Source organism: Oreochromis niloticus, linkage group LG2, assembly GCF_001858045.2.
Source record: "Oreochromis niloticus isolate F11D_XX linkage group LG2, O_niloticus_UMD_NMBU, whole genome shotgun sequence".
Taxonomy (NCBI): Eukaryota; Metazoa; Chordata; class Actinopteri; order Cichliformes; family Cichlidae; genus Oreochromis; species Oreochromis niloticus.
The window spans coordinates 30,229,555-30,256,312 of NC_031966.2; the positions used below are offsets into that span (position 1 = coordinate 30,229,555).

The following is a 26,758-nucleotide window of genomic DNA, read 5'->3' on the forward strand; positions in this document are numbered from 1 at the left end:
TCTGCAGTACACAGGTGCTCTAACATATGACGGGGTGAAAGTCATGTCTACAGCCTTCCAGAATTTAAGGAGACAGAGGATAGACATATCTCGCAGGGGCAACGCTGGAGAATGCCTAGCCAACCCGCCAGCTCCCTGGGGACAGGGCATAGACATCCAGAGAGCCCTGCAGCAGGTCTGCACACGTGGAGAGGAACACGCTAATGCACACACGCATACATACATAGATCCTCGTGCACACTCACACAATTTCTTGAGTGGCACATTGGCTAACAGCTCCTGAGTTTGGGCTGGCTGAACAAATTAGGTCTCATTCTGTCGTGTAAAGTTCACATTAAGTCGTTGGAGAGCTCTCCAGTATCAAATGTGACATCATAGCTAGTAAACACAACCTGCAGGCAATAACACTCGACTGTGATTATCATGAAATATGACATCAGCAATTGAGTTTAGAAATGTAATATTTGGCGATGAAAATGCTGGACTGGCTGTGAGACTCCTTAATGTCACAGAGACACACGAACGCCGACCCGCATGTGCATCGAGGAACACGGACAGTTATTTGGATTAAATTTAGAACGCTAATAAAAAAAAAAGAAAATTTAAATTCAAGCCATTCAACACCATTCATGCAAAGTATGGAAACATAAAAACTGCTTTTGTGTTCGTGAGGATTTACGTACAGTACAAGTGCGTGTGTGAGTGAGCTGCCCAAGGCTCTGTCTGCAGAGTGGCTGCGCAGAGGCCTGTTCCGAATCAGTCTCGCCATCTGCCTGCAGATAGACTGGAGATTGAAGCCGTTCGTGTTCGCTCAATTAATTCCATCACACAGCCAAGACAAACACGGTGCACTCTGCACACATACGTGCACACCGTCTGTCATTTATGTCCACAGGGACGAGCGGACACTCACAAATGAAAACGACACAAAACATGCGAGTTGCGCTTAGAATGCATGTCATGTTAGCATGATGTGCGAGTGCTCGCTCCTAGCACTGAAACGCTGGTTGAATATCACGCTACGTGGCAGCCGTACCAGCCAGGCAACTGAGAGGATCTGAATTACTTATTCGATATCTTTGACTCCATTACAGGTCCGTATAGATGGATTGACTGGTCACATTCAGTTTAATGAGAAAGGCCGCAGAACCAACTACACTGTTAGTGTCATGGAACTGGCCCCCTCTGGACCCAAGAAGGTGAGCCTGATGGTCTGATGTAAGATATTCATTCTTGCTCAAGGGCCCCCTTTCTAAAAAGAAAATATGCATGCAGTCTTATTACATGTGTCTGACTAACCCTGTAGCTTATTTTAAAACCTTGTACTGTAGTCAAATGAGTGAATGCTCCAAAGAGCCAGTTTCTAATTTAAAAAGTTAAGATTCACATTTAACAAGCAATCTCCTTCTACCTTCAGTGAGGTGTATGAGTAGCTTTTTACTCTTACACCTCACTGAGCAGCACCCAAATGAGTACATCATTACTGCTGCAAATACCTTAAGGATGAAAGGTAAATTAGAGACATGGATCTACCTTACTTCTTGGTATTTTTTCAGTCTTGCAAATGTAACTGAATGTTTATTTGAAATAGCAGGAATTCATATTTTCCTTTTGCGCTGGAGAAGCTATACAGTGAGGAGACTGAAGTACCTGAATTTATCTGAAATACCTGATAAATTATACATTTTTTTATTAAATACAGCTCATCATTTCAATTATATTTTGTGCACTCCACATACATGTCTCTTTTGGGATTTCAGTCATTCACAGTAAGAGCTGCTAAATCAGCTTGATAGGTCATTGGGCTGGACTTAAATATAAGCTGAAATATGATAAACTGCCTTTAAGCTCGAGTCTTTGAGTGGGAGTAAAAGTTATTTTTCTCTCATATAGTCAGAGTTTCACTTTAGGCAGTTAATTAAACACGGGCCCTACTTTGTGACACATTCTCCTTGCCTTAGGTCGGCTACTGGAATGAAGATGAGAAGTACGTGACCACAGCCAGCCTGAGAGGGAGCAACGAGACTTACCCACTGCTGAACAGAACTTACATAGTCACCACTATCTTGGTAAGTATGAGTTAAAAACAAGAAAACCCAAACAAACAGGGGTTAAGGGCTTTTTTAGGGGACAAGGGTGTTTAATTTGAGAGATTAAAACAGATAAAGTAATAGTAACATATTTTCTATCATGGTAGGCACAAATTTCACTCCCCTGAAAGAATTCAGCAGGCGTCCGTGATTGTATCTCGCTCTCGTTTCTTTTCCCAGCTACATTATCTAACTGCTCTCACTCTGACTGAAGCCTGCTCAGAATAAGAATGAGTATCAGTATAACTTTATTGCTCCGTGTAGATCTGAAGTGCAGAATCTTATGCCCGACATACAGTGTTGATGACTGTTAGAGTTAGTATAGTACACATTTATTGCACTTTTTAAAGCTCACAAAAGGTCAACATAATCTCTGTGGTAATGTCAACACACATAAAAAACAGGCAGCGTAGAAGGAACCAGCAGAAGTGTCTGTGCAGCATTAGAACTTGTCATGAAATAGTCAAAGTAACTGTTATATATGAGGCTGTGGTATGTCAGTGCATCCTATAAATTTCTTTCAATTTTTTACCATAAATGTCATCATTAGGTCATCCAACATGTCTTAGGTTGTATTTATTGGCAATAACACAGATGGTCTGCAAGTGAGGTCAGATTCGACCTGATCCATTCTTGTGACACTTAGCATTATATTTTGTAATCATAGCTGATAATATCTGACTACAGTACAGTAGAGGATATTACAGTTAGTACAATATATCTCTGCAGGTACAGGATGTTCTCTGTAGCTTGTCTATGTCTATGAACTACTTCCCTTTTTTTACTTGTGGTATATTTTTAAAGTGAAAATTTTTTTTGCAGTGAAAAGTGGCTTTATCTAATGTATGTGTGAAAGGTATATGCAATTAAGCAGCTTAATTTATATGACTTTCTTCAGGCTTGTAAAAAAATACAACCTACATCAGCAAGTGTCAGCATCTCTATGAAGGAAGGTGTTTCTGCAGTTTGCTGCTCTGGAGCATTCAGGTGCATGTTAACACAATTCTGAGGAGGGAAGACACCAGCAATATCTAGAAACAATTGTTGCTGCCTATCAATCTGTGGAGGTTTATAAGACCATTTGCAAACAGTTTGAAGTCAATCATTCAACAGTGAAAAAAAATATTGACAAGCTGGCATTCAGGACAGATTACCAATCCTCCCAGGAGTAGACGTCGCAACAAACTCACCTCAAGGTCAGACAGTGCAACGCGAAACTGAGAAACTGCAAAAAATTCCAGAGCGACATCTCAGACTCTTGCAGTTCGTGACAGTACAACTAGAGGAAGGCTGAACAAGTATGGCTTGTTTTGAAGAGTTGACAGGAAAAAAAACTCTTCTCTCTAAAAAGAACATGGCAGCATGTCTTAGATTGGTAAAGATCCATTTGAACAAACCACAAGGTTTCTGCAATGATTTCCTTTGGACAGATGTGACCAAAATGGAGATGTTTGACCATAATGCACAGCACTATGTTTGTTACAAACTGAACACAGCATATAGGCGCAAACACATCATACCAACAGTCAAGCAGTGTGGTGACAAGAGTGATGATCTGTGCCTGTTTCGCAGAGACAGGACCTAGGAGCCTTGCATGCTCTTTATAGCAAAGCATTCTAGAGTCAAATGTGAGGTCATCTGTCTGGCAGTTAAAGCTTCGGTGAAATTGGATCATTCAGCAGGACATTGTTCCAAAGCACAGCAGCAAATGTACAACAGAAGAAGAATCAAGTAGTTCCAATGACCCTGTCAAAGTCCACACGTCAACCTGATTTAAATATTGTGGTGAGACCTAAGAGAGCTTTACTTAAACTAATACTCACAAGTCTTTATGAACTAAAGCAAATTCATAAATAACAGTGGGTGAAAATTCCTTCTCAATGATGTGAGAGACTGATGAAGAAATAGAAAAAAATAGTAATTTAAAATTATGGTGGTTCTACCAGCTACTGAATCATGAGATAAGCCTTATTTTTTACCGGACTGTATAGAATCCTGTGAAAGCTTTCTTTTTTGCATGACTGTGGGGTTTTGTGGGACACATGAATTCTACTGTGTGCACCTTCCTTCAGATGGCTTCAGTGCTCACCAGATACAAGATTCTTAGTGGAGTTGATGAAGGCAAGAAACAATGTAGAATAACAGAAAAAACATGAGTACACATCAACCCGTGCACTTTTTTCAGAGGCATTGGCTGCAAATATAGAAATCATTGCCAGTGAGAGGAGAAAAACTCTTCCAGTCAGCCTCCAAGTTGTAATTAAGATAAAGAAAATTTCAGAAGCCAACTATCTCTGCCACTTAGCAGATATAATTATGTTTAAACAAACTGGTGCAAAATGGCTGCAGTAGTCAGTTCAGCTTAAATAAAGCCCAAAGTGAACCCTAATGCAATCCATTCAGCTGCGAGAAAAGGAGATTGATAGCTTACATGTTTTTTTTGTACCCAGTTTTCAAGCCTTTAGGCTATTTTTCAGAAAAACAGAGTGCATAATCTCAGAAACTAGTTAGCAAATAAGCATCGAGGCCTAGAGATTAGACATAGTTAACTAAACACATTCTTTGTTTGAAAGTAACTCCCCACTCCAGGAGAGAGAGGCCAGAGGGAAGCTACTTGGAGTTTGCCAAAAGGCACCTAAAGGACTCTGAAATATCGAGAAATAAAATTCTCTATTCTGATGAAATAAAGATTGAATTCTGTGGCCTGGATGCAGTGCGTCATCGGCAAGTCTAGTCAGGGTCGAGGGAAAGATGAACACAGCAACGTATCCTTGATATAACAAGCTCCACAATGTTCTGATTCAGTCCCAGTCTTCCAACAGGACAACGACCCTAAGCACACAGCCAAAGTAACAAAGGAGTGGCATCAGGACCACTCTGTGAATGTCCTGGAGTGTCACAGCCAGAGCCCAGACTTGAGATCTGAAAATGGCTGTGCACAGATGCTCCCCATCCAACCTCACATAGCTTGAGAGAAGATTGAAATATTGAGCCAGGGCTGTGAATACTTATGTAGTTGTTATATTTTAGTTTTTAATTTTTAATACATTTACAAGAATTTCAAGAAAACTTTGTCTTTATGGGGTAATATGTTTATAATTTGAGGTAAAAATGAATTGAATCCTTTGTGGAATGAGACTGTAACATAACACAGCGTGGAACATGTGAAGTGCCAGGAATACATTCTGCATGCATGTAGCTTCTGCCACTTCAACTGTCTGCAATACAACTGGAACACCAGAGATCCTGTGAGAATCATTTTCACTGAAAAGCCAATCAAGTGGTTCTTGTAGTATTACTATAACAAGATTACTGAGTTAAATATAAGAAAGTAGCCACTAATGTAGCTGCAAATGCAAATCCTGACATGTAGTCTATTGACAGCTACTTTCGAAAGTATGCCTAAAATCCTTATTTAAACCCAAGAGTTGGAGTCTCCGGAGTAAGCCCCCAAAATAACTCTCTCTGACATAATCTCCTATCAGTGTCCTTTTCTCCGGGAAGATAAATTAGTTTTCTGTCTTGGAAGCTAAGAGAAGAGATAAGGTGTGAGGAGCACAGGCGCAGGAGTTTTTACACCTTCTAACTTCTGTGCTCTCTGATTCGTTGCTTAAGGGTGGGTGTTGTTTTGCTGCTGTGTTGATATCACATAGTTCTTCACTGTAGTCCCTGCTGTCCAAGCCTGTGCCCACAGACTAGGCCTGGAGATGTGGAGAAATGAGGCACAACTGGTTTAATGGGGCATCAAAGCTTCCTTTGCTGATGACTGCAGCTTTGCACTGAAACCAGACAAAGAGTGAAATGTGTCTAATCTTAGCATGCCTGATTTTTGTGTTTTTGTCGCTTTTAGTGTGTATAACTCTTAAAATATATCGGGTAATGTCAGCACACGAGAGAAAATGATTGAATTTTTAAAACGTATTCAAAATATGAACTCCTACATGTGTAGTCGCATTTGTTCAGATGCACAAGTGCTCTTCTGTGTATAAATGTGCAGCGAATGTGTCTGAGTATTGTATTTAATGTGGTTGAGTGACAGCAGATCTCAGTGGAGCTGTTCGAGGTCAATGTGATTGAGTCCTGGAGGACCTTTTGTATGCCTTTCCACGTCTCCATGTGCACATTTGTACATGTGTGTGTGTTTTTCTGTGTGTGTGTGGTGGGCATGCTCACAGTTGCGTGTGCCCTGTCTTTGTCTATGACTGCGTGCGCCAGTGCGTACACTGTGAAAGCACTGCACGCCGGTCCTTTCTCTTCACTGCCTCCCCAGGATGCCATTTGTCTACCAGCCTCAAGTTATGTGCAACAATGATTACCTTCACCTGGACCATAAAGAGCGGGAGAACACAGATAGCTGTAACACATATAGGAAACCCTCTCCTCCCTACGCCCCGCCTCCTTATTTAGACCCTGGTGAACACAATGGAAGGATTTGCTAAGCTCAGCAGAAAACTCTCGCTTGAAACAGGAACACATAACAACTTGTGGGAATTGAGGCCTTCTAAGTGCTGCTGGACAATTTATACTGAGGCGACTTTAATTCTGCATGAAATACATATTTCTGAAAGTGGAGCCCCAGGTGTCGTGTCAGCTGCAGTTTCTCAGGCAAGTCAATCAGTGTGAGATGTGCAGTAGTCGATGTAACAAGAAGAACAGTGTGGCCCCGGAGCAGAGGTTATCCTGGTTTCAGAGAGCTGTCAGCTTCATTGTCTTCATCCACACACTCACACAGGTGCTCGTTTGAATCATACCTCATGTCTCTTCGGCTCTAACAATGCTGCCCAATTCCTGTTTTCTTGCTGCATGCTATGTGCTTTTTGGTGCACGATGCAGTCGCAATCATCCTACTCAGAGGGTCTTTGTGGATGAATTACATACCTACCTTCAGGGAACAAAGCCAAAATAATGCCTTGTAGTTCCATTTAATTATCTTTTCTTCTCAACCTTTAAACCTACAATTATATCCGGGGGCCAGTACTTTTTTTTCCTTTATTTGTTCCAAAGCCTCGGTTTAGAACAAGAGATAGCACTTCATTTTCAAAATGCACACTAATTTCAGGGAAATCATTTCAGAAGCTGTTGAGTGAGTTCCTGCAAGTGCTTTTGAAAACTTCAGGAAAATAAAAAGAAACAAATAAAAAATCAGTTTTTACTGATGGCTGCCCCTCATCCAACAGGAGTCTCCGTACGTGATGCTGAAGAAGAACCACGAACAGCTTGTGGGGAATGATAAGTACGAGGGCTACATCGTGGAGCTGGCTGCAGAGATAGCAAAGCATGTGGGCTACCAGTACAAACTGAAGATCGTCTCAGATGGCAAGTACGGAGCCCGAGACCCCGAAACCAAGATGTGGAATGGCATGGTGGGAGAGCTGGTGTATGGGGTGAGTCGGTGGAGCTTCTTCTTGTTTTCCCCACAGTGAAAGATGGAAAATTAAATGTCTTTTGTGAATACTGATTATTGAAGGTCTTAGCACATTGAAAACCTCACTGGCCCCCAAGCCCATTTCTTTTTATTAGTATTCTGCGCTGCTTATTTATTTAATAATTAAATTAATTAATTATAATTGTAATATGTTAGAGTTTGGGCAGGGTTCCCTTTGCAAGAAACAAATCCTCACAGTTTGCTGCTGGAATAATTTGGGATTATATGATTACTAAAGCTTCCTCTGAATTGCAATTTCGACAGTCTAACCACTTTGTTCTTCAGAAGTCTGAAATTGTGCTGTGTTTTTAATTTGACCTGGATCGTTACCAACTAACTTTTGCTGTGTGTACCAACTGTGCTGTGATAAGGGGGAGGAAGATAAAGACACCATCTTAAAACTGAAAGAACTGATCTTTCATTTGCTTTCTCGTTGTGCAATACACTTGGATAACGATCAAGAATACATTTATATCTAGACACGGTGTAGTGCACTTTGGGTGGTTGCGGTGATCCTCTCAGACCTCTGTTGCAAACAAGGAAACACAAGTATGATTCCACCTCAGAATTTCAATGAAATGCTACTTTATCCAGCACTGTTTACACCTGTCTTTGTGCTCTTTCCTCAGAAAGCAGACGTGGCTGTGGCTCCGCTCACTATCACCCTGGTCCGTGAAGAGGTGATTGACTTCTCCAAGCCCTTCATGTCTCTGGGTATCTCTATAATGATCAAGAAACCAACCAAATCCAAGCCTGGCGTGTTTTCCTTCCTGGACCCGCTGGCTTATGAGATCTGGATGTGCATTGTGTTTGCCTACATTGGCGTCAGCGTCGTCCTCTTCCTGGTCAGTCGATTCAGCCCGTACGAGTGGCACGCCGAAGACTACGAGGAGGGAGCCGAGCCGCAGACTCCCACCCAAGCGGCAGCTTCCAACGGTGTGCAGCAGGGCCAGACACCGACGCAGCAGAACACCACCCAGCAGAGTCCAGAGCAAACCAATGAATTTGGCATCTTCAATTCCCTTTGGTTTTCGCTTGGCGCCTTCATGCAGCAGGGCTGTGATATTTCACCACGGTAAGAAGCTGAGGCCACAAATTTTGAAGCTTTATAGTCCTCTGAGTCTCTGCTTTTATTTGTTGGTACACAAAGAGACATTCAGTACCACCTACGTGTAGTACATATCTATCTGCCACACCAACGCCTCAGCATGCTGACTTGCTTTCTTTTTCAGCTCACTTGAGTTTTGTTTATTGAGATTTTGTTTTGTTTTTCTTAGCCACTTGTCGTACAAAGAAGTGATAAAACTTTGATGAAGAGCAGAAGAGCCAGTTTATGATGTGGTCATGTTGCAGACTGTTGTGGTCTCATTCTGTCTCCAGATAATTCCCATAGTGCTAAAAACATGGCACAAATCTAGGACAGTAAAAACTGGTAGTCAGTAGAAAGCTTTAGTATTTTATAAAATTAAAAATTCAAATCCAACTGTCAGTCTGCCGGCCTGCCATTCTGCATCTCACAAGTGATTAGCCAGTCGGTTGTGCGAATATCAGAGCCTTAAGAAGCTGCTATGAAGGATCCTGGTGTGAGTATTGAGTGGTATATGTTGGCTTCCCTCAAGTGCTCTCATGAGCTGTGGTATGAAACCGTTCTCAAAAGGTCACCAATTAAAAATCTCATTAAGTGTCTGAAATTAGAGACACTGAGGTCGACTTTCTGAGCTCTCCAGAGGCGCTAACAGGAGGAGATGAGAAGATAATGTCAGTGTTATCACTGTAAGCTCTGAACTAGCAGAGACAGGTTAGGTCACTCGTAGACAGAGCTTCTTGTCTCTTTAAACATTAAGCTACATATACATTATGTAGCAGCTACCGTGAAGTTGGAGATCCCGGCGCTCTGTCTTGAAAGGGTAATCGTAAGCATCGCTGCATCCCATCTCGACTTCCTTCTTGTGGCAAATTAAAGGGTGTAGTTTCACTTTGGCCTCACCCTGCACAAATAACAGAAGGGAAAAAAACAAAACAACTTTGCAACCCACGGGCCTGCATGCGGCACATAGGTGCTCAGCAGTACATAATGTAGGTAGTGAATTCCTCCTCCCACAGGCCTTCATCTGACATTTACTGTTTTCTGCCTGCAGACTGTGCTGTGCTTCATGCGAGATGAAGCCTATTGTCCAAATGCTCTTCTCTTACAGGCAGAAAATGCATTTGGAATAACTATTGATTTTCCTGTATGCCACACAAAGAGAGGGGGCCAGGGAATGTCACGGTGCTTCCTTAAAATTGTCCCTTCTTTCTGTATGCACAGCCATCTTTGCGCTGTGTGTGTGGAATGGTGTGTACTTTGCAATTTAAAAAAACAAAATTAAGAGTATTTGCATTTCTTTTGCTCGAGGAGGGAGGGGGACGACCTCTGCCGATGCAAGACCTTTCATTGACTTCGGCTAAAAGGACAAAACAGGCCATTCCTCTCTACTTTCTTATGTTCTCTGCAAAATAGGTTTGAGGTGGAACCGAATTTCATTAGTGTCATTAGTGAGGTTGGGCTTTAAGGGCGCTTGTCCTCTAAGGACTTCAGTCAAATACCTCTCTTTGTCTTGGAGTGTCCTTTCAAGGTGAGTCTGAGTGTTCATTTTTGGTTCTTGGTAAAAGAATTTTTTGGGGGGGGCGTCAGGGGAATTCACAAACTTTTTTTTTCTAAAAAGAAAAAACTGCACATGTCACAGCGTGTGCAGCAGGACATGCTGTAGCGATCAGCACGGCCTGCTTGGTGTCTTGAAAAACCAACACAGTGAATGTTTCACCCCGCTGAATACTGGCCTGAAGGAAACATCTTCCCCTTGAAAATTTGGGTGACCTAGTTGCTCTAGTTAGCACAGCGCATATTCACACACACTGGTGCATGCTGATGTGTCTCCTAAAGCATTATGAGTTCCTCTGCTAGAGTTAAAGGACATACTGTTGCAGCTACGGTTTGTCAGATGAAAGCAACAGTGCTTGTAACATCACAAATTCACGAGAACAGAGTATGCCACAGCGTACGCAGTTTTACTTTTATCAAAAAAAATGCTTTCTCGAGAAGATTTTGTTCTTGTATGTAAGGTAGTGTTTGACCATCTTCTTTATTTTTTTTTCTTTTCTTGCCTGGCTGCAGCCTGTCTTTCTTTTTCCACTTTATTCATAGACTGAATATGTCCTGTCGGTGTGAAAAGGGAAGCTAGTGCGGCTGTGCCTTAAACCTCCATACTTCTCTCTCTTAACAGTTTATATTCTCAGGCACTACCTTCAGGTCTTTTTCAATACGGCGTTATGTTCATTTTGTGTGTTATGGTGCCATTTAGAGTGAAAGAGACAATAAAATAGAGTGTGCTTTAGAGCGAGGATACCTTGTGAGGCACAAGTCCCTTTTTTAACATTTTGTACATTCAAAACTTTGCTAAAGTACAAAATAACACTTCTCACTCAGAATTGTGTACTGTATTTTTTTGGAGCAATGTTATTGATGTCTTAGCAAATACCACTTATGAAATCCTGCATAGTCACTTGTTGGTTATTATGTAAGCACATGAGCTATCCTTGCTGATTGGCTGATCTTAGGTTGTTTTTTTTTAAAGTGTCAACTAATATTGATTTGTCTGCTCTAACTAGTTAATTAAGAACTTGTTAATTTGGTAGCAGCTGATATAGAAAGTGACTATGTGGATATATATGACTATGTGAAATAATATGTGACATAAAGCAGATTAGGGTCCATATTGACATATTACATCACAGAGTTGCTGCAGCTGTGTTGGTTGTACATCCATAACTGTGCTGTTTAACCACGTTCCAAAGGTGATCTGTTAAATGGATATGACTTGTATGACTGTGGAGGCCATGTGAGCACAAGGAACTCATTGTTATGTTAGTTATGATTTGAGCTTTTTGACACGGTGCGTTATCCTGCTGAAAGCAGCCGTCAGAAGATGGGCATGAAGGGATGTGCATCGTCACCAACAATACTCAGTTTGGCTGTAGCCTCGGTTTCCTGTTCGTAGCTGACAGGAGGGGTACCTAGATCCTCTCCTGCATGGCTTGGTTGTAAGAAGTTTAATAACAGAGTTGCTGTTCCCGTTCTATCAGCTCAAAGCAGTCCGGATATTCTCTTCTAACCTCTGACATCAACAAGGTATTTTCACCCAGAGAACTGCCGCTCACTGGATATTTTCTCTTTTTTTAGACCATGCTCTGTAAACCCTAGATGTGGTTATGTGAAAATTACAGTAGCTTCTGAAATACTCAGACGAGTCCGTCGTCTTGACCACTTCTACATGCCGATAGATAGATAGATAGATAGATAGATAGATAGATAGATAGATAGATAGATAGATAGATAGATAGATAGATAGATAGATAGATAGATAGATGGTTAATTAATACATTTCAGAATAAAACTATGTAAAAGATATTATGTTTATGAATTTGCTGACATTTCTCAGTCAGTGCCTGTAAACCTCTCATCACTGTGCCTTTATTACTAATAGGTGAGAACAGATTGTTCTAGAGGTGCATTCAGCTCTGTGGTATTCAGCCTGAAGCACTTCTCTCTTCATACTTCTCCATTTAATCAGAGACAAAAGGCCAAGGAACAACACTGATGATCCACTCTGTCCTGGATTAATCAGTAGGCGTGTTTAATTTTCCCGTCAGCCTGTATGTGTGTGTGTGTGTGTGTGTGTGTGTGGGTGTGTGTAGCCTGGTTCTATTTAAAGCAAACACTTATTGCCATTTTCTTTGTCAGCGCTCTAATAGTAGGCTATCGAGTTGGAACAGTCTACAGTGTACCTGTGCATCAAGGTATACATGCAGCTCTGTTTCTCTGTGCACATGCATAGACTCACATGCTTGTATTCATTTATGCTTCAAACTGATGCGATGCATTAATGCGTACAGTACGTGATTGTGTGTGTATTGGCCAAACTGCTCCCCCTGCTATTTATTCTGTGCAAGGCCGTGTTTACTGTGCTCTTTCTAAATGTCAGCACTGTCAGTCAGGCCCTCCCATAAGCCCCAGTCTGTGCTGTTGGGCCCTCCTTGTGTTTATCTCTGCAGACAGGTGGATTCCAAGAGTGACCCTCACCCCCACCACACACAAACACACACACACACAAACATAAACACCCAAAATATTCTCCATTCATTTGTTAAGTTCCTCGTTCTTTACTTCTTCTCAGTCCTCCGCATTCGCTAATCAACTCTGTTCGCCGTTCTTCAGAGGTGAAAAACCCTCACCTCTCCCATCCTAAACAGTCGCACATCCATAAAATGTGAATAAAACACATGGCTTTGGTTAACCCTGCAGTTGTCTGCCTTCTGCGAACAGAATCAAACTAGCTAATCGCATCCACATTCAGCTGTAGTATTGTTGCAAGGCTTGGCCCTCGCTCTTTATATGAACCCTGCCAAAGTAATGGAGGCTTAAGTTAACACATCGCAGGCAGAAAGTCAAAATCTCAACAGATGATCCAAATAATCCATGGAAGGCACGGAAATAATGAACACTATACTTGTGTTACAGTGAAGAGCTAGTTTTTTCCTTGTACTACATTTTAAGCGCAGCAGAGAAGACGCAATGAGGGAAATATTGAGTGGATTTGAGTAAAACGGCGCAGAGTGTTCTTCAGGTGAATGTGTTTGGATATGTTTAAGTCGACATCTGTCGTCCGAGTCTCCTCATAGGTGCATGTTTGCCTGAAATGCACGGCCCCGCGGAGTTGTCTCCAGTCCTCAGGTGTCTGCGTTCCCTCTGTTATATGACTGTAGACTGAAATAAATCAACCCTGTCACTCACACCCTTCCTGCCAGCAGCAATGTCTCAGGCTGGCGGTCAGAATCATTCAATAATGGATTGTATACGAGGCGTATAATGTAACCCCTGCAGGGTCAGTATTTATTTTTTGTGCTACAACACTAAAAAGGAGAGGTTAAACACTCAGTTTTCTCAGGGAATTTTGATTTCTCCGTTCTGCATTTCTCCAGGATTACGTGAAGCAAAAACATAACAGTAAAATAGTCAGATCTGGTACTATGTGTAACACAAGCATAGTGTTCATTATTTCCCTGCCTTCTGAGGATTATCTGGATCATCTGTTGAGATGTTGACTTTCTGCCTGCAATGTGTCAACTTAAGCCTCCATTACTTATTTATTTGTTGACTTATGTAAGCACAGACAACTTTTATCAGAGTCTCATTGAAACCCGACCCAGATCGCAAACAATAATTAAAAATATGTTACATCAACATTATACTGTCAACCTGAATTCTACTTTTGAGTGTTGATCATTTTTGCACTCTAGCATTGACACAATGTTGAATTTATGACTTCTAATTAACTTAACTTCTGTGGTATTTAAACTATACAATCCACCACATTTCAATATAATTTCCCGGTCAGCTATAAATCCATGACTTTTCAACCTCATTGTCACCTGATCAACTATTGAAAGATCATCATCGATCAATTATAACAGGAACCGCTGTGTTCTTTTAATGTCATTACTATTACATCGTCAGGTTTTAACATTATTGTAACATTGACTCAACATTTATTTAGCATTGGGTCACATTTTCCCGGAACATTTAGGATGTGATCACTTTATTTGTTTAGATAAAGATACCCTATTGGTTTGTCTTCATTTCATTTTAAGAAGAGCTTTCAAAATGGCTCACGCTTCAAACTGAATATTGTACGTGTTCCTTTCCTCTTCCTTTCAACCCAAACACAGACTCACCCGTAGCACACTGCAATTGAAATTAAAGGTTTCCTACATAATGCAGGCAAACCCATTATTTCTGACATGAAAGCTATTGTTCGGCTGCTAACCAAACCCTCGGTGAGGAACCAGGTGAACTCTTGTGATCAAAGAAATTATTGATCTTGCACAGGGATCAAGCAGGATGTCACAGTGTGTTTATTGTTGTTATTAATGTCGCGAGCACTGAGAAAATAGACTGTGTTACACGCCACCGAGTTACATAATTGTGGAATAAGTTAGCTGCTATAAAGCAGTTTTTTGGAGAGAGAGAGAGGGGGGGGGCAGGAAGGGATGATTTATTCATAAAGATACGGCTCGGTTTAGTTCACGGCACAACTTATGTTTTATTTATTCGGAGATCGCATGAAGGCAACTTTTTGATCTTACATGCATGCACACTCGCCAACAGAAACCACGGAGGCACACACACGCCCGAGCCCATACACACTCCCCACTGGCGTATCACACTTTGTACCACAGACAAAGGCACCATCCCCTCCAAGGCGTTTACTCTGTCACATCAGTCACACATACATTTCCACATGCAGAGAGGGCTTTTTTTTTCTTTTTGCTGTAATCAAGCTGTGACAGTATACGGATATATTTCTTGCAACCATGAATAATACACCAAGCTCGAGGCCGCATGGGAAATCTACCTGGGCCAGTGTAAACACTGCCAGTTATTTGACTGGAAAGATGCGACGCTGTGAGGCTTATGAGAGGGCCTGCAAGTTGAAAAGAGCCCTAATGAGAGTTTTCTCTTTGTGATGGCAGGCCCACTCTACTATAGGGGTGGATGCCCTTATATATGGAGTGAGAGGAAAAAGAGTGAGAGGAGGAGGAGTGAGATGACTAAAATCTCTCTCAGCTCAGCTGTACTGTTTGGAGTGCAGAGTATGTCACCATGGCAACCGTCAAGAGATTTAAAAAAAAAAATCATAGCAGTTTCACTTCAAGTCTCTCTGATGTGCAGAACTTCACTCAAATGCACACATATACCATCTCCTTTTCTTTTTTCTTTTTTGTATTAATGCTCAGAAAGCCTGAATGCACTGTCAGTCCGCTTACACGCGTGTTGATGGCATTGATTTGCGCGAAACAGTTGTGATGTATCTGCCTGTTTTTCTAGCTGGAGTGACTAAGAGGCTTTGCGTATGTGTGTGGGCGCGGAGCTGAGCGCTCTCACAGATTGCCAGAACTGTCTTTTCTCAGGTTACTTGAGGCTAAGACAGCAATCCGCAGCATCATTCAGCAAACAAGTGTGCGGACACAGATATAACGATTAGAGTTGCATCTCAATTATATCGATTCCCCTGCACCGGCAGCGTGCGGTGGCTGCAAGCTGAAGTTTTGTTTTGTTTTGCGTTCACGCACGACCGCTCCAAAATGAGCCATATGCTGCAAAGCAGCCTGTTAACTTTGCTGCTTCTTAATGAAAGAAACATGCATTAAATAATTACGAAGCGTTTGAAATCATAATGCTTTTGTCAGTGTTGTTTTGGTTTTTTTCCCATAGTCTACTTGAATGAGTATAATTACAAGCTTGTGGTGTGTTTGCTTCAGGCTGGTAACATTACCATAATATTCTCTTTTCAGCTCAATGGCATGGTAATACTGACCTTTAGATAGAGAGAGAAGCTTTAATAAATCATTATTTTTTGTGCTCCATGCTTAAAGCTCACATGTTAGTTTGGCCTTGGAGATGAAAGCGCTCTCAAATAATACAGGCTTAACAACTGGGAGGTCTTTGCAACAAAAGCACAAGCACACAAAAGCAAAACCTGCGGCTTTGCAACAATATTGGCCGTAGTGTGTTGCTGTTCCCCCGAGGCTCCTTTGGCAATATCAAGAACACACTAAAAGCGTCAGACAACTGCACGTCTGTTGTCTTTCTGTGCACTGAAAGCATCGTGTGTGGCACATCAAGCCAAAGTCGCCACGTCTGCTCTGAGCTCTGAACCCGTGACCGGGGTCATGCGTGTGCTTTCTGCAACCACAGCGACCTATATTGAGGCAGCTTCACATAAAAAAGTTCATCATTCATAAATATACTATTCTGGTTAATTATCCCGACATACCTGTGCAATTAGGCATGATTTTAGCCACCTAGTTTGGTTTGATTTTTTAATTTGCTAAGGAGACTGTGGAGAAAGCTTAATAAAATTTTATCAACCCATAACATTTACAAGCAGTGGAGGCATAGTTGGGGAAAAGGTTCATTAACAAAATCCCTGTGATATACAGTAAATGAGTAGAAGGGCTTTTAAAGGAAATATAAGTAGAATCATTTAATCCTCCAAATAAAAGAGAAAATTATGGAGTTGTTATTTTTCTTCTTCTTCTCTAATTTCATTCAAATGTAATGCAGGCCATCATCCTGTGCCAGCACTGTGTGACAAACGCATCAAGTAAGGTATTAAAAATGATTCACCTCAGTTCTCATGGCCTGTTCAAACCTTCAGCTCCTTCAAAACAGAATACAAATAATGTTTACGCACAACTTGGAAATACGACTGTAGAGCCCTGTGTGCTATATTATGCTAGAATAACTAATGGAGTAACCCTTGACTTGGTTGTTGCACCACACACACACACACACACACACACACACACACAAACACGGCCACTTTATCTTCTGCGGTCTCATTGTGTTGATTGAATAGTGGTCCTTTCTTCTTTATACTGCTTTCTTCATTTCCACGTCTAATGAGTTGTTTTTGCTAAGGATATTTTTCGCAGTTCACCAGAGCAGAGGCTGATTAGCTCAGATATAATCACTCTATCTCGGATTATATCTATATATATATATTTCTGCTTAGTGGCGCAATAACCTCACCGGTTCCACTTTGCTACTCTCTCACTCCCTTTCTGTCGAGCTGCATGTAAGAAGGCTCGCCTGTGGAAACACACTGGGAGTGGCCGTTCCCAGTCATTGAGAACATACGGCTACTAATTTATAAGAAGGAAACAAGAAAAAAAAGCTGCGTATCAGAAAACTCCTGTACCATCCCTGATTTGTCTTAGAATCACACCATAATTAGAGACCATTTTCTTTCTCATTTAAACCTCTGTAATTCCTAATCCATTGTAATGTGGCCATTACTGGCTCATTTTTTACACTTGCTAAAGTCATTAGTCATTGCTAATTACCATATCGAAAAGAGGAGGCCAGCCAGGGGAATTCTAATGCGAGTTTAGCGCTACAGCAGATTCCCAGGGAACTGTGGGTGGAGATCGCGTAGGAAACGTCAAAGCCGGAGATCCTGGATGGTCTGCCGTGTGTAGCTTTTTAAGATGTTTTTTTTTCTAACAAGAGAGTTTAACATCTGCTTTCTAAAGGTAAATACTGTACGTGAGGTCACAGCCCCATCCTCTTCCGACCAGTACGAGCCAAACCTGAGGGACCCCATCACTCTAAGCAAGAAGCTGATTTAGGGAATGCTAAACTTAGCATTCCCTAAATCTAGCTGTCGGGTGGGGGGTCCTGGTGGCCAAGGGGGCTTTAAGAAGCTGTGTAATCAGTGTTCCCACAGACCTGGTGCAGTTCTTGATTGCATAACATCCTTTCTCTCCATCACTATGAAGCTGAAGCAAAACGCTCCAAGAAAGACTTTAGAAAAATACACAAACAGAACGAAAGGCTCGTTTGGATTTGATACTGAATTTATCAACACAAATGAGACCTGTTTCCTATTTTCCTCTTCTAAAATACTTATTATATCATTTGATTACTATATTTTTTATTTATTTAAATGTAATACTTAAACTAATGGTGAGAGAAGCCAAAGAAAGTAAGTCGATCTTTAAGGTTAAGAGAGTTTGGTAGGTATGTGCGCTATATTTGCTCGATCACATGTCAGTAGCTGGACACTTTGATTGATCGTTTAATCATTTCAGCACTAATGATGTGCATACACAGAAGTATTGTATTTCTGCCTGTGCCTCTGCGGTTGAGCCTGTGCTTCTGCTGCTGCTTCCATTAACATTCATTTTCCTCTCAATACAATAAAAAAAATTAAAGGCGGAGTGAATAATTGATTAATCGTTGCCTTAACATGACTATGAAATTACAGTGCTGCTCGGAAGATTTCCTTTACTGTAATAGGACAGCTTAGTTAATCTTTTACTGAGGCGCCAAGGTTGGCTGCTGTGCAATAATGTATGAGGGGCGGAAAGGAGGCTCAAAGGAAGGCAGTTCAAAAGGAAACAAACAGAGACAAACAGGTCTGTGTTTGCCAGTCACTTTGCTCAAATGGGGAGGACTGCTGCAAGATACCAACACACACCCACTCACTCTCACACACACACACTGAGGCGCACAAACGACCCTCACATCCATGCATGCACACACACAGCCCTTTTCTCTTCGTCCAAATGGTGACCCCGTTGTTCCCTTGCTCAGACACACACACACTCATGCCAGCAAACCATGCCCGGGAAGGCAGCAAATGTACATGTGGGTCATATGTGTGTCGTGTGTGCACGCACTTATGTGTGTTTTCGTGCATACTTGAATTTGTCAGCATCAGTGCCAAGGTGTAGGCTATTGTTGTCTCGGGCCAAAACAAACCCCTGTCACCCCCCCTCCAATCGCATCCCTCTCAGCACATGAAGAGACAGGCAGGGGTGCACAGCGGAGATGGAGGGTGAACGGAGGCGAAAGGGAAAAGAATGGAGAGGAACAGAGGAGGCGAGAGAAAGAAAAACGAAAGGAGAAAAAAAGGGCAACTGAGGGGGAAGGATTAGACAGCTGTTTACTGCCATCTCTGGAGGCCAGCAGCAGTCAAAGCTGAGGAGTTTGTCTGCCTCTGGTGGTACTATCCAGTTTACTTTTCATCGTCTATGCCATTTGTCCCCACCCCCCCCACACACACACATCGTTTCACTTGTTTCAGCCTAAAATAACAGATTTAACTTCTTCTTTTCACCATAAAATGTGTGCCGTGTAGTTTGAATGCTAACATAAGGGATTGAAAAAAACTTATTTTTACAAGGACTGGAATTCTTGAACATTATTCTCATCATTTCTGCTCTTTATGGCGATAGTTTCACATCTCACACCTTGTGCTTCTCTGTGTTGTCACCAATAATAGCAGATGGCCAGTTTTATAGGTATACGGTGGATCCCAGCAAACCATAATCTAGAGCTTTCATTTATTTTAAAGGAAACGGCTGATTGGGAACATACTGGTGGAATATTCGATCTTGAATATACTTGTTAGCGGGCTTATTTGAGATTTGTACTTTCTTGTTTTATCAATTAACTTTTTAGACCATACTGATCTGCCTTATTAACCTATACAAATAGTAAATTCTTTCATAATACATTGCTCGAGATATAACACCCATTTAGTTAGACTCCTGGGATATTGATCTGGTCAGTTAAGTATCAGAGGGGGTTGTTAATCAGTTTGAGCTGCTTTGGTGTTGATGAAATTAACAACAGGTGCACTAGAGGGGCAACAATGAGACAACCCCCAAAAACAGGAATGATTTACAGGTGGAGGACACTGATATTTTTCCCCCTCCTCATCTTTTCTCTCTGTTTTTTCACTAGTTTTGCATTTGGCTAGTGTCAGTGTCACTGCTGAGGTGATACCTGGAGCCCACTGAGGTAGCATAGGTAGTCAAATGCCTCCAGGATGGCACAATCAATACATGGCATTGCCAGATTCCAGGAGACAACCAGTTAATCCACGAGAGCTCGACTGGGCTGTAGATGGCCATTAACAAATCAGCAAGAACTGGTATCTGCTCCTTCATGCAAGGACGAACAGGATGAGCACTACTGGAGCTACAAAATGACCTCCAGCAGGCCACTGCTGTGAATGTCTCTGACCAGACAATCAGAAACAGACTTCCACTGATTCTGGCTTCTGGGGTGTATGTTTGACACCGCTTCTTTAATTTTTTTTCAAGCAGTATATTTCATACAATAGCAACATTTCAGCTTTCTAGAAGGCTTAATAAAAAAAAAATTAAGTAAACATTTTCTTGTGAAAATTCAAAAAGATAGGAATCATACAGACACTTCAGTAACCATAATGTGATGTATGGATGCTGGCTGGCTTGCTTCTTGACTAATATATAAATGACAAAAGGGTTAATCACCTGAAGAACCTTAGCATATTATTGTAGGAGAATTATTTGCAGACATGTGCAGAAAGTTATTTATCTGTATCTCAATATTTGTGTGTATTGTGTATGTTAAATATATGAGTGTGTTGACATATCTGTAAATCATAAAAATATCATCCATCATTGCTTCCATTTTCTCCTGCTTATTTGGTAGCAGCAGTTTGAGCATAAATACACAGACCTCTCTCTTCCACCTCCATTAGCTCTTCTAGGGGGACACTGAGGCATCCGTAAGCTGTACCTAGATATGTCCCAAAATTCCCTCACAGTCAGACATGCCCGAAACAGCTCCATGCAAGCACATCAGCCAGCTCCTTTCAATGTGGAGGAACTGCAGCTCTATTTTGAGCCCCTCATGAATGACCACATTCCTCACCTTATCTCAAAGGATAAGCCCAGATACCCTTTAGAGGAAGCTCATTGCTTTCTTGTATCCATAATTCTTTGGGTCACTACCTGTGGCCACAAGTGAGGGCAGGAAAATAGATCAGCCGGTAAATGGACAGCTTTGCCTTCATGCTCAGCTTTCTCCCCATCAGGACAGACCGGGATAAAATCGCATCTGCATCGCTGCAGACACTGCAGCAATCTGTCAGTCTTCCATGCCACACTTCACCTCATGAATAAGACCCTGACATACTTGAACCGCTTCACTTGAAGGCAGCAACCCTGAGCGAGCAATCCGCCCTTTTCTCTCTGAGAACCATTGCTTCAGCTTGAGAGGGGCTTGTTCTTGTCCCCAACTCACCTAGCTGCAAGTACATATATATATATATAATCCTGCATCACACAACAAACATGCTGTGTGCACAAGATTTCATTGTGCAGTCAAAGTTTAACCTCACCTACACCCATTTGAGCAGTGAGCAGTGAACAAGTCAAAACACGCGCACACACACACACACACACACACACACATACACACAGAGAGACAGCCCTGCATTCTCCCGACTGATTTTTCAAAGGCTCTGCAACCGTTCTGTGTTTGCTCTCGGCTCGCTCCATGGCTGCTCTTTCATCATCTGCCCGTCATCTGAAAAGCATCTTAAATGATTACGTTTCGGCTTCTCTCTCTGTCTCTTTTTTTCCCTCCATACTTAATCTTGCCTTCATGTTCATGCTCCATTTGAGTCGTGGGTACAAAGGTGAATCACGAAAGCCTTTTATTTTTTGTTTCAGATTTGTGTCATTTTCACTGCGTAAGCTCTGCCACCCTGTGCCTCAGTGATTTTTTGGGAGGGGGTCTGATATGTAATGCAACATGATTTTTACTGTTGCTGTTCAAACTGGGTTCTCTTGAGGTGAAGAGATACAAGGAAACGAACTGCACAGTGCAGGCATTTGACTTTGGCTTTTTTTTTATTGGAAGTGCAATTAGAGCAGTGGCTAAGTGTTCTTGTCTGCCTCTTAATCCCCAACAATTAATGTGTATGGCATAAACCATATTGGCGACTTTCTTAAAGTGAGATTAATTTGGCAGGGAGAAAGCTGAGTGGGCCTTTGTGGAGCTGGTTATCTTTCCTTAGCAGACCGGGGTATGATCTCCAAGCCTAGTGGAAAGAGGAATGATACAGTGAGTGTGATGTAATGTGGATCATTTGAATGGCGCGAACATCACCGGGTTCTTTTAGATAGCTCTTCTTGATTGCGTGCAGAATTTTCCATAAAGAGAAAGATGGATGCCACCTATTTATTTCTCCCCCACCTTAATGCAGAATTGGCTCTGTCTGTGAAAGATATGTGTGAACAGCATCTTTTGCATACCTATTTTTGACAGACTAACAACATCCTGTCCTTCTCTTTTTAGCTCTCTGTCAGGCCGCATTGTTGGAGGCGTCTGGTGGTTCTTCACTCTCATCATCATTTCATCCTATACTGCGAATCTGGCTGCTTTCCTGACTGTGGAGAGGATGGTGTCTCCTATAGAGAGTGCCGAGGATCTGGCCAAGCAGACAGAGATTGCATATGGAACGCTGGATGCTGGCTCCACCAAAGAATTCTTCAGGGTGAGGAACAAAACCTGGCACACCCAGGGTTTGAACATTTTCATTGTGAGCTAGCAGCATTTGGGAAGTATTTTATAGTTATTTTACAGTGTTATAAGAGCACAGCAAATGTAGAATCACAAAAACACAGCTGTGGACGTTGCCAGAAATCTAATGGTGAGTAATTACTGACGAAACGACACAGTATCACGGCAAAACGTGTAACAGACTCGCAGGTCCACTGTGTCCATTTCACGCTTTGCCTCTCTAAAACGTGAAATGTACATGCATGCAAGTTGCATTACTGCATGCAGAATTCACCTTACCAGCAGTGTTGGGTAAGTTACTTTAAATTAGTAACTTAGTTACATTACTAGTTACTTCTATCAGTTACTTCAAGTTACTCGTTACTTTCAAAGTAACTAGTTACCAGGGAAAGTAACTTTGGTTTTACTCAGAATTCTCTTATTAATGTGTTGCTTCCCTAACTGAATGTGCATATCTCCACAAGAGAAATCCCACGCCTGGACCGTCGTCGACTGCCGCCATGATTCTAGCCTACGTCACAGCGTTACGTGCTATTTTTACGTCCAACACGGAAACTGCAGTCGTGGTGTTTCCGATTGTACTCAGAACTCGGAAATTCTGCCTTCCGAGTAGGAAGATGAGGTAACTCCAGGCTGCAGATGAGTTGCATATGTGTTTAGTAGTAATTTGTTTTTGTAGAGGGCTAGCAAAACAACAGTTTTCGAGGGCGTCGCCATATTGGAATCCCGACTTTTCTGACGAGGCTAGGCTAGGTTAGGTAGGTTAGTCCCTACACTGCTTACCAGAAGGGGGGGTAATATATTTAAAGGCACAAAGTTGGTAGTGAGAAAAAAAATGTATGTAGGACATTCCAGGGTCCTTAATCGCCGGAATCAATTAGGCTAGGCAGCTAATGTGTACATACATGTAAATGTGTTACTAGAGTCTGTTTAAACGCTTTCCCATGATTATTTTCACATTGGCTTGAAATTAAATATCTCCCTGTGCTGGTAGTGCAGCAACGTCTGCATGTGTGTCCATTTCATGTTTTGGAGAGGCAAAGCGTGAAATGGACACAGTGGATCTGCGTGTCTGTTACACATTTTGCCGTGATATCGGGTTGAATGAAAAGAGCATAAATAGTTAAATTGGGAGTAAAGTGCTGACATTTTCAAGGATTTTAACATTTACCTTTAACACTCTAAAGATAGATAATAAAGTATTTATATACTGACAGTCCCTTTCCCTGTACTTCCATTCCTTTTCTTATTAACATTTCTGGCTGTCAGAGGTCTAAGATCGCCGTGTTTGAGAAGATGTGGTCTTACATGAAGGCGGCCGACCCGTCTGTGTTTGTCAAAACGACAGACGAGGGTGTCATGCGAGTCAGGAAGTCCAAGGGCAAATATGCCTACCTGCTGGAGTCCACTATGAATGAGTACATAGAGCAGAGGAAACCCTGTGACACTATGAAGGTGGGAGGCAACCTGGACTCCAAAGGTTATGGAATTGCCACACCAAAGGGCTCCCATCTCAGGTAAACCCTTGCCACTGCAGTTGTTTGATAAAAGCCTTCATGCGCTTTTATTGGTGCCTGTGCATGAGCATTACCTCTCACCTGTTTATTTGGAGCTCTGCATTTGCTCATTTATGAACATATTTATGTGCTTTGGTTGATTTTTTTTGTGCCATTTCATGCATTCTGAATGCTTTGTGCACGCATTACCAGATTACTTATAAGTATTAAATGCTCTGATCAGATATAGAAGGCATGTCATTATTGTCACAGTCATCCTCCAACTTTTTGCACATATTGCACTGGCATTTACAGCTCGACCCCTCCCATTTTCACTTCTGATCATCTTTATTTGTGTCTGCACATCTACGTATGCAGCTAGATTATTCCCAGCTGACTTGTGAGCACTAGCAGAAGTATAAAGCAGGACGATGAGATCTCTTATCCTCTTTAAGGAGCACTTTGCTTCCTTGCTGCCTTCCAATTATATTTCAAACTCTCTTTATATTCTTCAAATCATCCCCCTTAAACACAAACACACACTCAAAAAATAGAAGCGTGTCAATCATAAAAATCCGAGCCCCTAAAGCAATTTTACAACTTAAAGAATCACATCCCGTATAGCTGCTTTACCACTTAAGCCAGAGCTCACACCTTGAATGTGAAGTCAGCAGAGTGGAATTTGTATTTTGCGACATTTAATGTGATAATTGACATAATGAAGGATAATTCATCCCGGATTTACTCCTGCCATCGATGTCCAAGAGCAACAGCTGTCATTTCACATTACATTAACACCTTAACCAACTTCCCATTTATATTTCTCCCGCAACTACAGAGAGAGTGCAGAAGCTGGTGGCATCTGAAGCTTTTAATCTATTTCTAATAGGCCTCATTCATTTTAATGAAAGGAGCCATATGGGAAGATTTTATTCAAACTCGCTGTGGATTCATATGGGTTTCCTCCTTGGTTGACAGCCAGAGGTCAGAATGCTGAGTAGAACTGCTTCCAAAGCCTCGATCAGATGCTCCTTTTTAAAATTTCATACAAATTAGATTCCGCAAATGAAGTTTAATGCTGCATGGACAATAAGACAAGAGGTTGATATAAATCTGCTTTAGAGTCACGTAGTCGGGATTGGCCCAGACCACAACATAGCAGTGGGACAGAGTGGTGAACTGCTAAGGGTGGCCCCCGTTTGATCTCGCTCTCTTTGTGTTAATTATTAACCAAGCGATGTACCTTATTCCCAAGTTGTCATTGTGGTCACAGATGTCTGATATGGAGTTCCATTAACAGATAACAAACATTTGCGATTGCATGAGTGGTGTTAAAGCATGGCAATTAGAATGACTCAGGAATTTTGGGGGTTTTAAGGAGGAAATTTCAAATGTATTCAGCTCATCCGGAATGGGACATGAATGAGTTACCCATGAATTCAAAGAGCTGAGTCCAATCGCACCTGCAATGCATTGTTAATGAATCAGTTTGCACGGACCACTGGATATTAGAGAAGCATTAATCTGACTCTTTTTTTCTCATCGTGTTTAAATTTGATAGAGTATCTGTACAGAACTACAGAACTGATACCCGTTCCAATAGAAGTTCCTAATTAGACATTTATATACTGTCATTCTTTTTAGATTTTTGCATAAGTCAAGATTTCTTTTCTATGCAGCAAATGAGACTAATAGCGCTGATAGCGCTAATATTGCATTGCAGGCCTGATTGAAAACAGAACTTTTGAAAAAAAAAAACTGACATAACTCTTCATTTTGCAGGAATGTCTTCAGAGATCCCTTTCTTGTCGATTGCTCTGACGTTCTGTGTAAATTCTGATCTTCATTTCTGACATATACAATGTCCAGTGTCAGCCCAACAGTCTGCACCATCCCGCTAACATTCAGTAACCTCCCTGACATCTGCTCACGCTGAACCAACCAAACCATGGCTCTCCACAACATCCATGTCCACGTGTACTTCTTCTCGTGACTAAGAAAGAATTTAGAGGTTTTACCAGCTCCAAAAAAACTGTCTTCCCTACAGCTGTGTGATGTCCTCCAGGTTGGGGGTAGAGATTCTTCTGTGTTCAGTGATGAGAAAGGCAGGATGCCACCAAACTAAATTGTTCCTGTGCAGAAGAATTGGTGCTGATTTGAGCAAAAAAAAAAAAAAAAAAAAAAGGCAATCACGTAAAGGCTGTAATCTTTACTTTTATATGCAAATTCTGACTGCAGATTGTGGCATTCTTGTGATTTTTGGATGGATAGAGTCTTTGTCCTCAGCCTTGCAGCTATAGGAAATACACAGTGACCAGAGAGAGACAGAGCTACCCATGGGGAGGTGCTTTGGGTGATGTGTCTGCAGTCGGTCACGCGACGTCTTTTTCAGCCCGTTAGAGAAATAAAGCTATCGTGAAAGTGATCATAGCAGTTAAAACCGTCAAAGCCTCTGCTGGAATTTGTTTCTGCTGTTATTTATAAATTAATCAGCATCAGCTTCTATTCACAAGAATGCTGTTATGGCTTGAATATTGATAGGTTAGTTGCCATAGCAATTTGTATGCTGGTGCAGCTGAAAGGAAATTACCATCTGTAGTCAGACTTCCGCATCCAAAAGCATCTCCATTTATAGTGTCTGCTCTGCCTCTCTCTGAGGCAAGCCCCTGCTTGGTAAAACCCGACTGTATTGGCACTCAGTGTTTAAGCCTCATTGCAGGTATGCGACTAACACGTGCATCCTAAAGCCAGCACACCTGCTTCATACCAGTAGCCAAACGCA

General features: G+C 41.7%; 1 protein-coding gene across 10 annotated transcripts in view; it reads left to right on the forward strand.

Moving 5' to 3' along the window:
• gria1a (glutamate receptor, ionotropic, AMPA 1a) overlaps positions 1 to 26,758 on the forward strand; it is a 73,394-nt gene that overhangs the window by 32,284 nt on the left and 14,352 nt on the right. For 9 of the 10 annotated variants that reach the window (XR_002056532.2, XR_002056525.2, XR_003213652.1 and 6 more), the window contains exons 7-13: positions 8 to 175; positions 1,095 to 1,199; positions 1,962 to 2,069; positions 7,268 to 7,474; positions 8,145 to 8,590; positions 22,256 to 22,454; positions 23,750 to 23,997. Coding sequence is in view for 6 of the 10 variants with exons in the window: in XM_013271749.3 (XP_013127203.1) it covers positions 8 to 175; positions 1,095 to 1,199; positions 1,962 to 2,069; positions 7,268 to 7,474; positions 8,145 to 8,590; positions 22,256 to 22,454; positions 23,750 to 23,997 (1,481 nt within the window). In the remaining 4 variants the exon portion in view is untranslated. The remainder of the gene's footprint in view (positions 1 to 7; positions 176 to 1,094; positions 1,200 to 1,961; positions 2,070 to 7,267; positions 7,475 to 8,144; positions 8,591 to 22,255; positions 22,455 to 23,749; positions 23,998 to 26,758) is intronic. The other variant, XM_025897837.1, reaches the window with a different exon arrangement.